The following is a 12,848-nucleotide window of genomic DNA, read 5'->3' as shown; positions in this document are numbered from 1 at the left end:
GAGAGTGTGGGAATGGGGTTGAGGGAGTTTTGCTCCGCTGGACGGGTTGGGGGACACTGTACAGGGTTTGGGGATCCCTCCCCTGCTGAACAGGGGGCGGTGAGGGCACCGGGGAGAGGAGGTGAGGTGATCCCGAGCTGGGGGAGCACGGGGGTCTCACCAGGCTCTTTCTTCGGTTTCTGGGGCTGTTGGGATATTCCTGGGGCAGTGGCTGTAGAGTTTTGTGCTTGCGATGCCCCGCAAAAATCATCCTTCTGAGATGTTATTTCCATTGGATTTTTAATCCTATTTGATTGAGCAGTAGTTTGGGATTAGGCGGTCGAGCCTCAGGTGCTTTAGCATCACCCATCTCAGATCAGAACCCAAAACGTGTCGCCGTTCCTTTCTTTCTGTTGGATAGACTCCCAACTTCCTAACTTCAGTTTCTCACCCTTGGTTTGTGGTTCCTGCACCCTGGTAATTACCTAGCAGGGAACTAGAAACTACTTGGAATGTGGGTTTCTGTCCCATGGCCTCGGGACACACGTTTGCTCTCCTGGTAGTTGGATGTTGTCAGGAGCCAGAAAGGGAAGTTTGAGGTGGTGGGGACTCACTCGGGCTTTCCAATCTTGTCAGGAGAGATCTGGGGAGCCTGGATTGTGGGATGCTGGACATTAGGAAAAAATTTTTCATGGAAAGGGTGATTGGGCAGTGGCAGAGGCTGCCCAGGGAGGGGGTTGAGTCCCCTTCCCTGGAGGGGTTTAAGGGCCGGGTGGACGAGGTGCTGAGGGACATGGGTTAGTGATTGATGGGAACGGTTGGACTCGATGATCTGGTGGGTCTTTTCCAAACCTGGTTGTTCTATGATTCTGTGCGAGCGTTCTAACTCTCTGTGACTGAGCGTTCATACATTCCGATACTCCCAGTTCTCATTTTCCGGAGCAGCGTCCCTTTTTTGCACCTTGCATTGTTTATTGTGATTATCGTCCTAGCATCCATGTAGGTTGCACCTGCAAAAGCAGCATTTTCCGAGACCGTTTTCATTTGGGGTGAATCCTGTTTCCCGGGGTCATCCTTGAGGGCCTTGTTCCCATCCCCGGTGCCTCTGCTGCTGTGTGAACGAGGAGATTCAGCAGCTGGTTGAACATATGGGTAGAGATGGGCTCTAAAATTGTCATCTGTCTGCCTGCTCGAGTCCTTAAGAAGCGTTCTTCCTCAAAAATTAAAGCTCCAGTAGCTTTTCTCAACTGTGTAAGAGTATACGACGGATTTTTTTCCTGATTTTGAGGGGGTGTGAGTGCATCTTGGTTTTAAAGACAAAATTATCACAACTTCTTTGTGGATTTAGTTACATTTGATCACTACAGGCAGTCAACAGCCATCTAAAAAGCGCTCAATGTTTGAATGATAATAAAGAGTAAAATGATTGGAGTCATAATTTTTAAGCAGAAGCAGCTTGTTTGCAGAAGTTTAAACTATCTTTGAGGATACAAAAAGCGGTTTAAACCTTCAATGCGAGAGGCAGGCTTATTGATATAAATAATAATGTTGTTGTCACAAGAGGAAAATGGACATAGCATATAGAGTTACTGAATTATAGTTATTTTTAAATAGGTGTTGTTGTCAAATGGATTGTTAACTTCGGAAAGAACACCTTAATTCCTGCTGCCATTGGCAAGAGGTCAGCGTTTGCTGTGGTGGCTGCATTTCTTCCCCTTCAGGGCAGTCGTGTCATTCATCTCACAGCTTTCAAAAAGGAAAATAATATGAAACGCAAGCCTAATGTGATTATTCTGCAACAGTAAAATCAGTGTTGGTTCCTGACGCTCCGTATTGCGGCAGGACCTGGGGCCGGCCAAGCGCTGGGGGAGTTTGGCATGGTCTGCAGGTCGTGTCAGGAGTTACTGGGGAAATCAAAGAATCAGTGAGTGGTTTGGGTTGGAAGGGACCTCAAAGTCCATCCAGTCCCACCCCTGCTGTGGGCAGGGACACCTCCCACTGCATCAGGGGCGCCAAGCCCCATCCAACCTGGCCTTGAACCTCTCCAGGGATGGGGCAGCCACCACCGCTCTGGGCAACCTGGGCCAGGGCCTTCCTACTCTCAGTGTGAAGAATTTCTTCCTGATGTCTCATCTAATTCTTCCCCCTTCCAGTTTAAAGCCACCCCCCTGGTCCTCTCCCTGCATTCCCAGCTCAAGAGCCCCTTCCCAGCTTTCCTGGAGCCTCTTTCAGTACTGGAAGATGCTCCAAGGTCTCCCTGGAGCCTTCTCATCTCCAGGTTGAACAACCCCAGCTCTCTCAGCCTGTCCTCGTAGGAGAGGTGCTCCAGCCTGCAGATCATCTCCGTGGTCTCCTCTGGACCTGTTCCAACAGTTCCGTGTCCTCCTTACGCTGGGGATTCCAGACCTGGACACTGGGCTCCAGGTGGGGGGTCTCCTGAGAGCGGAGCAGAGGGGGAGAATCCCCTCCCTTGCCCTGCTGGCCACGCTGCTTTGGATTCGAGTTCACATTGTTGGCTCGTGTCAAACTTCTCATCAATCAGCACCCCAAGTCCTCTGCAGGGCTGCTCTCAATCACGTCATCCCCCAGCCAGGAAATACTGGATCACGGTGTCCCTTACGTTGTCTTTTACTAGGTGGGTAAAAATAACAGAGCTTTTTGTGCAGAAAAATCCATTGAAAGGCATCAGGCGTAGAGAGATTCCTCTCGGGAAGTTCCCGAGTCACAAATTTAGAGGCTGGGAGAATATTTTAGCAGAATTAGCACAGCGTACGTGTGGGTTTTTCTCTTTTCCCTAGGCAGTGAGTGTTGGCTGATGTTGGGACTCGCAACCTGAGGCTAAACACGCCTTTGGTCTGATCAAATACGGGGGTTTGTTATGCAATTTTTAGCAATTTCACATCAATTTGCATATGAAACAACAAAATTGTCGGGCAATCAAAATTCAGTCTGGTGTTCCCAGACCTCTGGTCAGGTAGGATGGCAGAGGGAAAGGGAAGAGACCGCGGAGGGAAAGGGAAGGTGGCAGAGGGAAAGGGAAGGTAGCAGGGGAAGCACTGCTCCCAGTTTTCCTCCCACTGAAGTGTCGTGTCTGCCTGCTACCTTGCTTCCTACAAAACCCGTGTCCTGCTGCCATGCTCTCAGCACAGGGCCCGCACTGGCTGTGCTGGGAATGCTGCTGTGGGATATTCTCCTCGACTGCACAGGTACTGCCTTGTGTTTGGACTGGATGATCCGGTGGGTCTCTTCCAACCTGGTTATTCTACGGTTATTCTATGATTCTATGTGTTGTAGCTGTTGGAAACACAGCTCAGAGACCCTGTTTGTGAAACGCACTATTTGTCACCTCAAACAGCACCAGCAGGAACTTTATTTTTGACAAACATCTCTAAACATCTGAGAAACCCTCGCTGAGGTGATCTAGGATCCTTGAACCTCAGTTATCGTGACTCCAGTGCTCTGGGTTGCTGTCTGGAGAAATACGGTGGGCGTTTTATGACACGTTTTATTCTTCTTTTGAGAAAGAACATCTGAGTGTGGTAGCTGTCTCCCCGAGCAGAAGAAAAGACTTGAGGTTCATGAGAGGGGATTTATAGAATCCTAGAATCGTTAGGTTGGAAAAGACCTTTGAGATTGAGTCCAACTGTCCCTGTCCACTACTGAACCAGATCCCTAAGCACTTCATCTACGCAGCTTTTAAATCCCTCCAGGGATGGACACTCTCCGTGCTCCCTTGGCAGCCTCTGCCAGCGCCTATAACTCTTCTGGTGAAGTAATTTTTCCTGATGTCTAATTTAAACCTCTCCTGGTGCAACTTGAGGCCGTTCCCTCTCGTCTGATTGTGGGATCCCACAGAGTTACTGGGATTCAGATACTCAGCTGAATTTGTTTAACATCCCCTGGAGCTGAAACAATGGAAAGAACCAAAAGAAAAAAATACTCATCTTCCAAATATAAAGTCACAGTATGTTTTCGTCAACAAAAAGCTGTAACAGGCGTGAAGATGACGCAGTGAATTGGACAGATGGAAAGAAAAATCTTTTATATTGCTAAGGGAATGGAGACACACAAAAATCTAGGAGCTGATGGCATAAGTCAACCCTAGGTATTTTTTTTCTGGTAAAGCAGGGGATCAGAAGAGCAGAAATCTTAGCAGATAATGGGCAAAAAGGGTTTTGGATGCGTCAAGAGGGGAATAAGAGTGAACAATAGGCATTAAAACTGTATATGGCATTAGAAAAGTCATTAATGAACACCATTTAGTCCTAGGTAGCACACGTCAAGCCGGATGTTAAAATGCTTCCCAATTAATCTTTTTAGGGAAGAAGAGTTATGGGAGGGATTTGAGATCTACTGAATCTACTGGATGAGAGAGGCAAGTTTGATGTGGTTTGCATCTTTGGGAGGTGGCTGGGACGTGTATTGATCAGGATTCGTAAGGCTGTGTAGAGGTTTGATCCTAGATGGGTCTTAATCTGGTAAAATTCCGATGAGCCAAAGATCGCGCGGATCAGTTTGCAAAATGTGGATTAGAGTCTCCAGGGAAATGACAGTTTCTTTCATCATAAAACATCTGATAAAAATGGTCAGATTGGCAGGCGCCCTTTCTGTGAATTCCAGTGGAGTAACTGGGGAGCCGGAGAGAAGGAGATCGCGGTGATCGAGGTAAAGTGATGGTTAGGCCCAGGATCAGCACTTTTGTTGTCTGTGTAGAGAGTATTTAATGGATAAAGTAAATGATCTGCTGTGTGTTTATGGGAGCCATAAGTTTTAAGCCTTTGTTCCTGGGGTGGTTACTGATTCCGTGTTAGCACAGAGCGGGATTGTAGCACCATTTGTCTCTTTTAACTCCCCGTGTGCGCTTGGACTTGGTCTTGGGTTTGAGAGGTGCCCAACAGCCTGTCAGATTCTCTCTTCTTGAACTTGAATAATCATAATTCATCTATTGGCTTAGAATTATTTCCCTAGTGGCCAGTGTTCCCTTGTGCATTGGCATGTGCGAAAAAGCCCATTTTTGGTGACTCAGTGTAGCCTAATGGACAGAACATTGGGCCGTGACCCAGGAGCAGTCGCTGCTTTGCTTTCTGGCCCCTCTGGCTCTTGGCTCTACCCAGTTTTTCTAGCTGTAAAATGGAGATTTTATCCAATTACCTCTGGTATGATGAGTAATAGCGGTGGTTTGGGTTTTTCGGGATGTTCTTGGTTGAAAAGTCATCGCTGCAGATACAAATCCCTTGTAATAACGTGCGCAGAAGATGTGGAAATCGGTTTCTCTGAGGATGCGGCTGATGAAGCCTTTCTAACGGTTTGCATTCTGTGTTCTCGGAGCATTTCTTCTCGCCTTGCTAATCCTGGCATCCATCTTCCAACCTGTGGCCGCTGCAGTTGCCTTCGTCCTCCCCCTTTTTTTACACAGACCTTCTGTTCACTGAGCCACCTCAAACGCCGCCTCCTCCAGGCTGGGTTTGCTGGTTCTTGTCAAGACCAGAGGCTGTGGGACCTGCCCTGTGGCAACGGGCTCCGGTCTGCATGCACCGACCTGCCAGGAGGCCAAATGTCACAGATAATTGCTGAGCTCACTGAAACCTTTTTGAAACCATTGAAACTCGCTTTGAAGTTCATTGAAATCTTTTCATAGCGTTCCTTAGAATTTAGCCTCAATAATTATAGGGAAGATGAGAACAGAAATTGTGCAGGTTTCGTTCCTGTGATGCTCTTTTCAGTACGTTGGAGTTATTCAGACCTGTTGCTGACCTACTTGGTTTTCAAAAGCGATGGAATTATTTAAACGATGAAGATATTTAAACACTTTTTGCTTAGAATGCCCCTCAAACAAGTATGTCCACTGGGGGGGTGGAAAAATAGGTTAATTATATACACCTAAGGGTGTCTCTGATGATGGATGTGTGGGCTGTGCTGTTCCTGTGCTCCGGGAAGAACATGATGGTGTGTGAATGTAGCTGGCGGGGTTTTTTCTTTTCTTCCATCCTACTTCCCGAATGGTAGGAAGCGTTCACTAGTAAGAAGATTTTGCGGCGTGTTTGTAAACTAATGCATACTCGGGTTCAGCTCAGGTGATTAAAATCGGATTGTCTCCAGGCTTGGCGTGCTTCATCAGAGGTTCTGCTGGCTGCGCCGTTCCTGAGCTGTGGCAGTGCTGGGAGCAGCTGGGCTCTGCTTTTAAATAAAAAAGTATTTTTATAGAATCACAGGGTGGTTTGTGCTGGAAGGGAACTCAAAGCCCATTCAGTTCCATCCTCCCACCGCATCAGGGGCTCCAAGCCCCATCCAACCTGGCCTTGAACCCCTCCAGGGATGGAGCAGCCACCCCTGCTCTGGGCAACCTGGGCCAGGGCCTCCCCACCCTCACAGGAAAACATTTCTCCTCAAGATCTCATATCAATCTCCCCTCTTGCAGCTTCAACTCTCTACAACTCTACAACTCTCTCCAACTACCTGAAAGGAGGTTGTGGAGAGGAGGGAGCTGGGCTCTTCTCCCAAGGGCCAGGGGACAGGACGAGAGGGAATGGCCTCAAGCTCCACCAGGGGAGGGTCAGGCTGGACAGCAGGAAAAAATATTTCCTGGAAAGGGTTATTTGGCACTTGCAGAGGCTGCCCAGGGAGGGGGTTGAGTCCCCTTCCCTGGAGGGGTTTAAGGGCCGGGTGGACGAGGTGCTGAGGGACATGGGTTAGTGATTGATGGGAATGGTTGGACTCGATGATCCAGTGGGTCTTTTCCAACCTGGTGATTCTATGATTCAGATCGTTCCCCCTCATCCTCTCCCTGCACTTTGTGATCAAGGGCCCCTCCCCTGTAACAATCAAAGTACAGCAGTTTGCTTTCTGATTGTTTTTAACATTCACAGCGATTCTGATTGAAAATCAAAGTTAACCTCTGTCTTTTCTTTCTACAGACTAAAAGATGCTGGCAGCCAGTAGTAGAATAGATCTTCTGTGGAACATATCTCTGTAAATCTTCCCCGACGTTACTCAAAGGCATATATTCCGCCTGTGATGGACCCTCGGAATACTGCTATGTTAGGCTTGGGTTCTGATTCTGAAGGGTTTTCTGGGAAAAGCCCCTCTGCGGTAAACATTGGCACGTTGGTGGGAAAAGGAGAAGCAGAGCTCGAAGGCTGCGCCAAGGAGGACGACGACAGCAAGAAGAAGAATCGAGAGGGGAGCAGCACAGAGAACGGGAAGAATGAGGCTCTGCCTGACTCGCAGCAACAGTTTTCAGTGAAAGAAACAAACTTTTCGGAGGGAAACTTGAAACTGAAGATCGGCCTTCAAGCAAAGCGAACGAAAAAGCCTCCCAAGAACCTCGAGAATTATGTGTGCCGGCCTGCTATAAAAACCAGCATCAAGCAACCCAGAAGGGCTCCAAAGAGTGGGAAGATGACAGATGAGAAGAACGAGCCCTATCCTTCGAAACAGGCGAGTGGTGTGTGTGTGTAGCACTCTGCAAGTCAGAGTGCATCACGACTGTATTTAAATGTTTCTGGCATCTCTGTATGATCATTTTCTACTGTTTTTTTCCATATAACCTCTGATATTAGAATTATAGCATGGGTTGGGAGGGACCTTAAAGCCCATCCAGTCCCACCCCTGCCATGGGCAGGGACACCTCCCACTGGATCAGGGGCTCCAAGCCCCATCCAACCTGGCCTTGAACCCCTCCAGGGATGGGGCAGCCACCTCTGCTCTGGGTGACCTGGGCCAGGGCCTCACCACCTTCATCACGAAGAGTCTTTTCCTAATGTCTAATATAAATCCTCCCCTTCCTAATTTAAAGCTGTTTTCGCTCGCCCTGCTACTATGGGCCCTTCTAAAAAGTCCCTCCCCAGCTTTCCTGGAGCCCCTTTCAGCACTGGAAGCTGCTCTAAGGTCTCCTCAGAGCCTTCTCTTCTCCAGGCTGAACAACCCCAACTCTCAGCCTGGCCTCGTATGGGAGATGCTCCAGCCCTCAGATCATCTCCATGGCCCTTCACAGGAAAAAAATGCTTTTTCTCTTTTACATCTTGTCAGCGTTGTGTTTTTTAACAGCAATGAGAAGTTATTCCCATGTTAGCTAGGAAGCGTAAATTAGGTAAATTAGTCATAGTCATAGCGTAATTCTTGATCTCTTTATAGAACAAAGCAGGGGTCTTGTCTCTGCTGCAGTGGGGCTGGGGATTTGCTGTGCTTGTCTCTAGTATCTGGATTTATACTTATTTATGATCTGGCAGTACTGTTGGTTCTGCTGTGGATCTGACGCTGTCCAATGAGCATTTTGAGCAATGTATGAAAAGTAAAAAGTACCTCTTGGTATGTTAGCAAACAGCCTGGTGATAAATGCATGGAAAGGCAGCGGCTTGAGGGACGTGCCAGGTATTTTCCAAATGTGAGGAGACAGCCTTGCCTTGAGGATGTCTTGTTTTTATCAAGAGAGACCTCATTGCTCTCTCCAACTCCCTGAGAGGAGGTTGTGGAGAGGAGGGAGCTGGGCTCTTCTCCCAAGGGCCAGGGGACAGGACGAGAGGGAATGGCCTCAAGCTCCACCAGGGGAGGGTCAGGCTGGACATCAGGAAAAAATATTTCCCGGAAAGGGTGATTGGGCAGTGTCCGAGGCTGCCCAGGGAGGGGGTTGAGTCCCCTTCCCTGGAGGGGTTTAAGGGCCGGGTGGACGAGGTGCTGAGGGACATGGGTTAGTGATTGATGGGAATGGTTGGACTCGATGATCGGACGGGTCTTTTCCAGCCTGGTTATTGTATGATTCTATGATTCTATGATCTGCATAATATAGCGTGTAAGAGCAGCAATAACAGATCAGGAAAACAGGAGACGTGGCAGGAATTACAAATGTGGTTGCACAGATGCTGAATTTTAGAAATGCTTTGTTATAGCACGCGATTTTCTCCAACGTACGTAGGAGTCCTGCTAACTAATACAGTGTTAGCGCATCCCTTCCACGCTCTGACTCCTTTTAGTACTCGACTCCTGATTTAAAACTGAATTTTGTCCCTCCACTCCTGGTTTTCTTGTACAGGTCTGTGTTTCCTACAAGGGCCTGTAGTGATAGGATGAAGGGGAATGGCTTTAAATTGGAAGGGAGAAGATGTATATTAGATATTAGGAAGAAATTCTTCACAATGAAGGTGGGGAGGCCCTGGCCCAGGCTGCCCAGAGCAGTGGTGGCTGCCCCATCCCTGGAGGGGTTCAAGGCCAGGTTGGATGGGGCTTGGAGCTCCTGATCCAGTGGGAGGTGTCCCTGCCCATGGTAGAGAGGGTGGAACTGGATGATCTTTAAGGTCCCTTCCAACCCAACCCATTCTATGAAATTAGAAAGCTGGGAAACAAATATTACTGATACGATTAAATATTATTGCTATTCTATATGGTAGCATCAATACAATATCAGTTTTTAATTCCAGCTGTTCGAAGTGGAGTTAACTCCTGCTCCTTGTCTGGGGAACAACCAGAACTCGTGGTGTGGAGAAGCGCAGCTTTGTTGCATTAAATTTGCATTACTTAAAATAGCTTCAAATCCCCAACTGACGATAATTCACTTTGGGTACTCTACTCGCTCTCTCAATTTGTACTGAAATGGGTTTCAAGTTGTTTAACTCTGGGTGTTCCCTGCTGCCATTCTGGCACTTCGGATCGTTAGAAGCAACGCTTTGCAGCATCCCACTGATTTGTAGCAAGTGTGATTAAAAACTGCATTTCCAGAAACAAATGGTAAACGTGTTTTAAACCCATGGCATGTTTTGAGTATAAAACCCAAGGGGTTTTTTCTTACTGCAATGAAATAAGCCAAGTTTTAGCGCTGCAAATTACACTTAAGAAAATGAAAGCGATCCCTTAATCCTTTTCTTGGAGAGGAAGGGAAAATAAGAAATATGGGACCGTTTCGGAGCAAGGTGTGGCCATACTTGCAGCTGTGAAATAAAGAATTTGAGTGTAAATGTAGCACTTGCAATGTACTCGGACAGAAAAAGGAGTAGTGGGAATCTTCTGGGAATATCAGTGTAAAAATTAAAACAGCAGGAAAATCCTTCATGCTTCTGGCTGATAGCCCTGCTGCTTTTTCAGTGTGGAAGGGACTCTCAAGCCTCGGGGCGTGGAGTTAACGGAGGAGTCATCTCCATTCTCCATTAATTTAAGACCTTAGGAAGAGATTCTTCACAATGAGGGTGGGGAGGCCCTGGCCCAGGTTGCCCAGAGCAGGGGTGGCTGCCCCATCCCTGGAGGGGTTCAAGGCCAGGTTGGATGGGGCTTGGAGCCCCTGATGCAGTGGGAGGTGTCCCTGCCCATGGCAGGGGCAGGACTGGATGGGCTTTGAGGTCCCTTCCGTGCTCCTATGATTCTCATCTGTGAGCGGATCAGTGAGATGTGGAGCTTGTATATTTTCCCACCAGAGATGTGTAGATAAAAGGTTTAAAAGTCTTTGGAACAGTGAATTGGAGAGTGGAGAAGACAGACTTCGAAAGGATTTGGGTTCTCTTGTTCTGACAGGATGAGAGGAAGTGGCCTCAAATTGTGCCAGGGGAGGTTTAGGCTGGACATTAGGAAAAAAATTCTGCATGGAAAGGGTCATTGGGCCCTGGCAGAGGCTGCCCAGGGAGGGGGTTGAGTCCCCTTCCCTGGAGGGGTTTAAGGGCCGGGTGGCCGAGGTGCTGAGGGACATGGGTTAGTGATTGATGGGAATGGTTGGACTCGATGATCCGGTGGGTCTCTTCCAACCTGGTGATTCTGCGATTCTACAATTCTATGATTTTACGGTTCCCCAGTGTTAAGAGAAACAAAATTAAGATGCTGCTCTAATAGCAACCCAGTGTTTAATTTGCTTCTTGATGCTGAAAAGGCAACTTGAGTTTCTTTCTGTCAGAAGCCCCGTGTGCCAGACGGAGGCTGCTGAGCCTTCGCACCCTGAACCTTAGACACAAACATTCGTTCTGCATCTATTTTAGCGTGTGAGGCTGTGAATGTTCTACCTGCACGGGCAGGGTCGGCGCAGCCAGCGACGTAGCAACGTTGCATGACAAGTTTTAGAAAACAGGGAGGCAAGAGGTGACAGTAAGAGCCTGCTGGAGTTCTGGAATAGTCCTGTTAGAGCCGGGGAGCAGGTTGGAACGTGCCCTTTCCCTCCATCTCTGTGTATCTTTGCAGAGCTCTACGCTGTAGCTCTCTCTGCTGCCCCTGGTTATGGAGGGAAGCGCTCCAGGAAAGCTTGCTGATGAAATCACAGCCACTCACTGAAAGCTTTCAAGCAAAAAAAAAAAAAAGTAACACAGCTAACAAAAGGTTTTGTTTGCTTTTGGAGTAGCTCAGGGATCTTTTCTGTAGGCTCTGGGACATAAGTTTTTGTCTTGGACTGATGAGACAAAGTCATTTTGTCCTGGTAGTTGGCTAAAACTTCCACTTAGCACAGCCTGAAAAGCCTTGGTGGTGAAAAGTAAACGGCAAATGCTTTCAATCCTTAATTCAGGAACTCGATTTTAATGGCTATAAATTGGAAGAAGGAAGATTTAGATTAGACATTGGGAAGAAATTCTTCACTATGAACGTGGAGAGGCTGTGGCCCAGGTTGCCCAGAGCAGGGGTGGCTTCTGGAACCTGGAAGTGTCCAAGGCCAGGTTGGATGGGGTTTGGAGCCCCTGATGCAGTGGGAGGTGCCCCTGCCCATGGCAGGAGGTGGGACTGGGTGGGCTTTGAGGTCCCTTCCAACCCAAACCATCTCATAGTTTCATGATTCTCACTTGAAATCATCCAGAACCCCCAGATCCCATCCCTGGAGGGGTTCAAGGCCAGGTTGGATGGGGCTTGGAGCCCCTGATCCAGCAGGAGGTGTCCCTGCCCATGGCAAGGGTGGGACTGGATGGGCTTTGAGGTCCCTTCCAACCCATTCTATGAGTCTATGAACTGATGTAGAAGATATCGATGCCCCAGCTGCCCGAGTGCTTTGTTGTTCCTCAGGGGGCTCCAGCCTGAAGTCCAGCAGCCGAAACAACAGGGGGTGAATGTGTGTGTGTGCGCACACGTATAAACCTCCTTATTGCTCGCTGGTCGTTCTCCAAAGAATTAACAAACAGAATTTTCATTAACAAGCTGTTTTCTTCTAATGATGTCAGCTTTTGGAAGCTGAGACTCTCCTGCGTTTCCTAATTGGCTCCTGTGCCAGAAGTGTGAATTCCACACTAGATGTGATACCAGAGATTCCTTGTTCCTGTGAAAGATTATCTGCTCTTCAGCTTTTTGGAAATACATACCGATAATAACAACAACAAATAATAAAATAAACCCTGGGACTGTGCTGCAGTGTAAAAATTAATGGTGGTTCTAGAGGGCTGGATTATAATCTATCAGTAGTTTATATCAAAATAAGTGGGAATTTTTATTCCTCCAATTAACGATGCAAGTTCCGAAACGTACATCCACTTAGGACGTGTAACAGTTGAAATTCAGCTCTGTGCAAAATTAAATTTGATGAAAACGGAGCTGGTTTATGTTATTGCTGAGGGCGATTCTTTTGTGGAGAGAGTTTTAAGCCACGCAGTTAGAGCTAAAGATTGCACAGGAATAACTGTTTTTGTTTTTAAAGCGCAAATTGACGTGATGTAACCTAGGCCTTTTGAACAGCCTTGCCCCTTGAGGAAACCTCCTGCCAGAAAGCCAGAGCAGCGTGGAGCAGGGCCTGAACTCTTGCTTTTGACTGAAAACACAAGGAATCCAAGCAAAACTGGGTTAGGCTTTTCCGTGGCAGAGCCAGCTCGCCCCACGACAGAAGCTTGAAGTGTGTGCCGGTCGACAGGCAGTGAGCAGGATGGATTGAACGCTTCCAAGATGTTTGGTTTGTTTTTTATGTGGGTGGTTTTTGTGGAGTTGAG

At 47.9% G+C, this 12,848-nt stretch overlaps 1 protein-coding gene across 1 annotated transcript in view; it reads left to right on the top strand.

Moving 5' to 3' along the window:
* Positions 1 to 12,848, top strand: part of ASH1L (ASH1 like histone lysine methyltransferase) — a 59,354-nt gene that overhangs the window by 1,550 nt on the left and 44,956 nt on the right. Inside the window, exon 2 of the mRNA XM_069878689.1 lies at positions 6,894 to 7,416. Coding sequence (XP_069734790.1) covers positions 6,994 to 7,416 — 423 coding nt within the window. The 5' untranslated portion in view covers positions 6,894 to 6,993. The remainder of the gene's footprint in view (positions 1 to 6,893; positions 7,417 to 12,848) is intronic.

Source organism: Phaenicophaeus curvirostris, chromosome 29 (genome assembly GCF_032191515.1).
Source record: "Phaenicophaeus curvirostris isolate KB17595 chromosome 29, BPBGC_Pcur_1.0, whole genome shotgun sequence".
In the NCBI taxonomy this organism is placed as follows: domain Eukaryota; kingdom Metazoa; phylum Chordata; class Aves; order Cuculiformes; family Cuculidae; genus Phaenicophaeus; species Phaenicophaeus curvirostris.
This window is presented reverse-complemented; position numbering and strand designations above follow the sequence as displayed.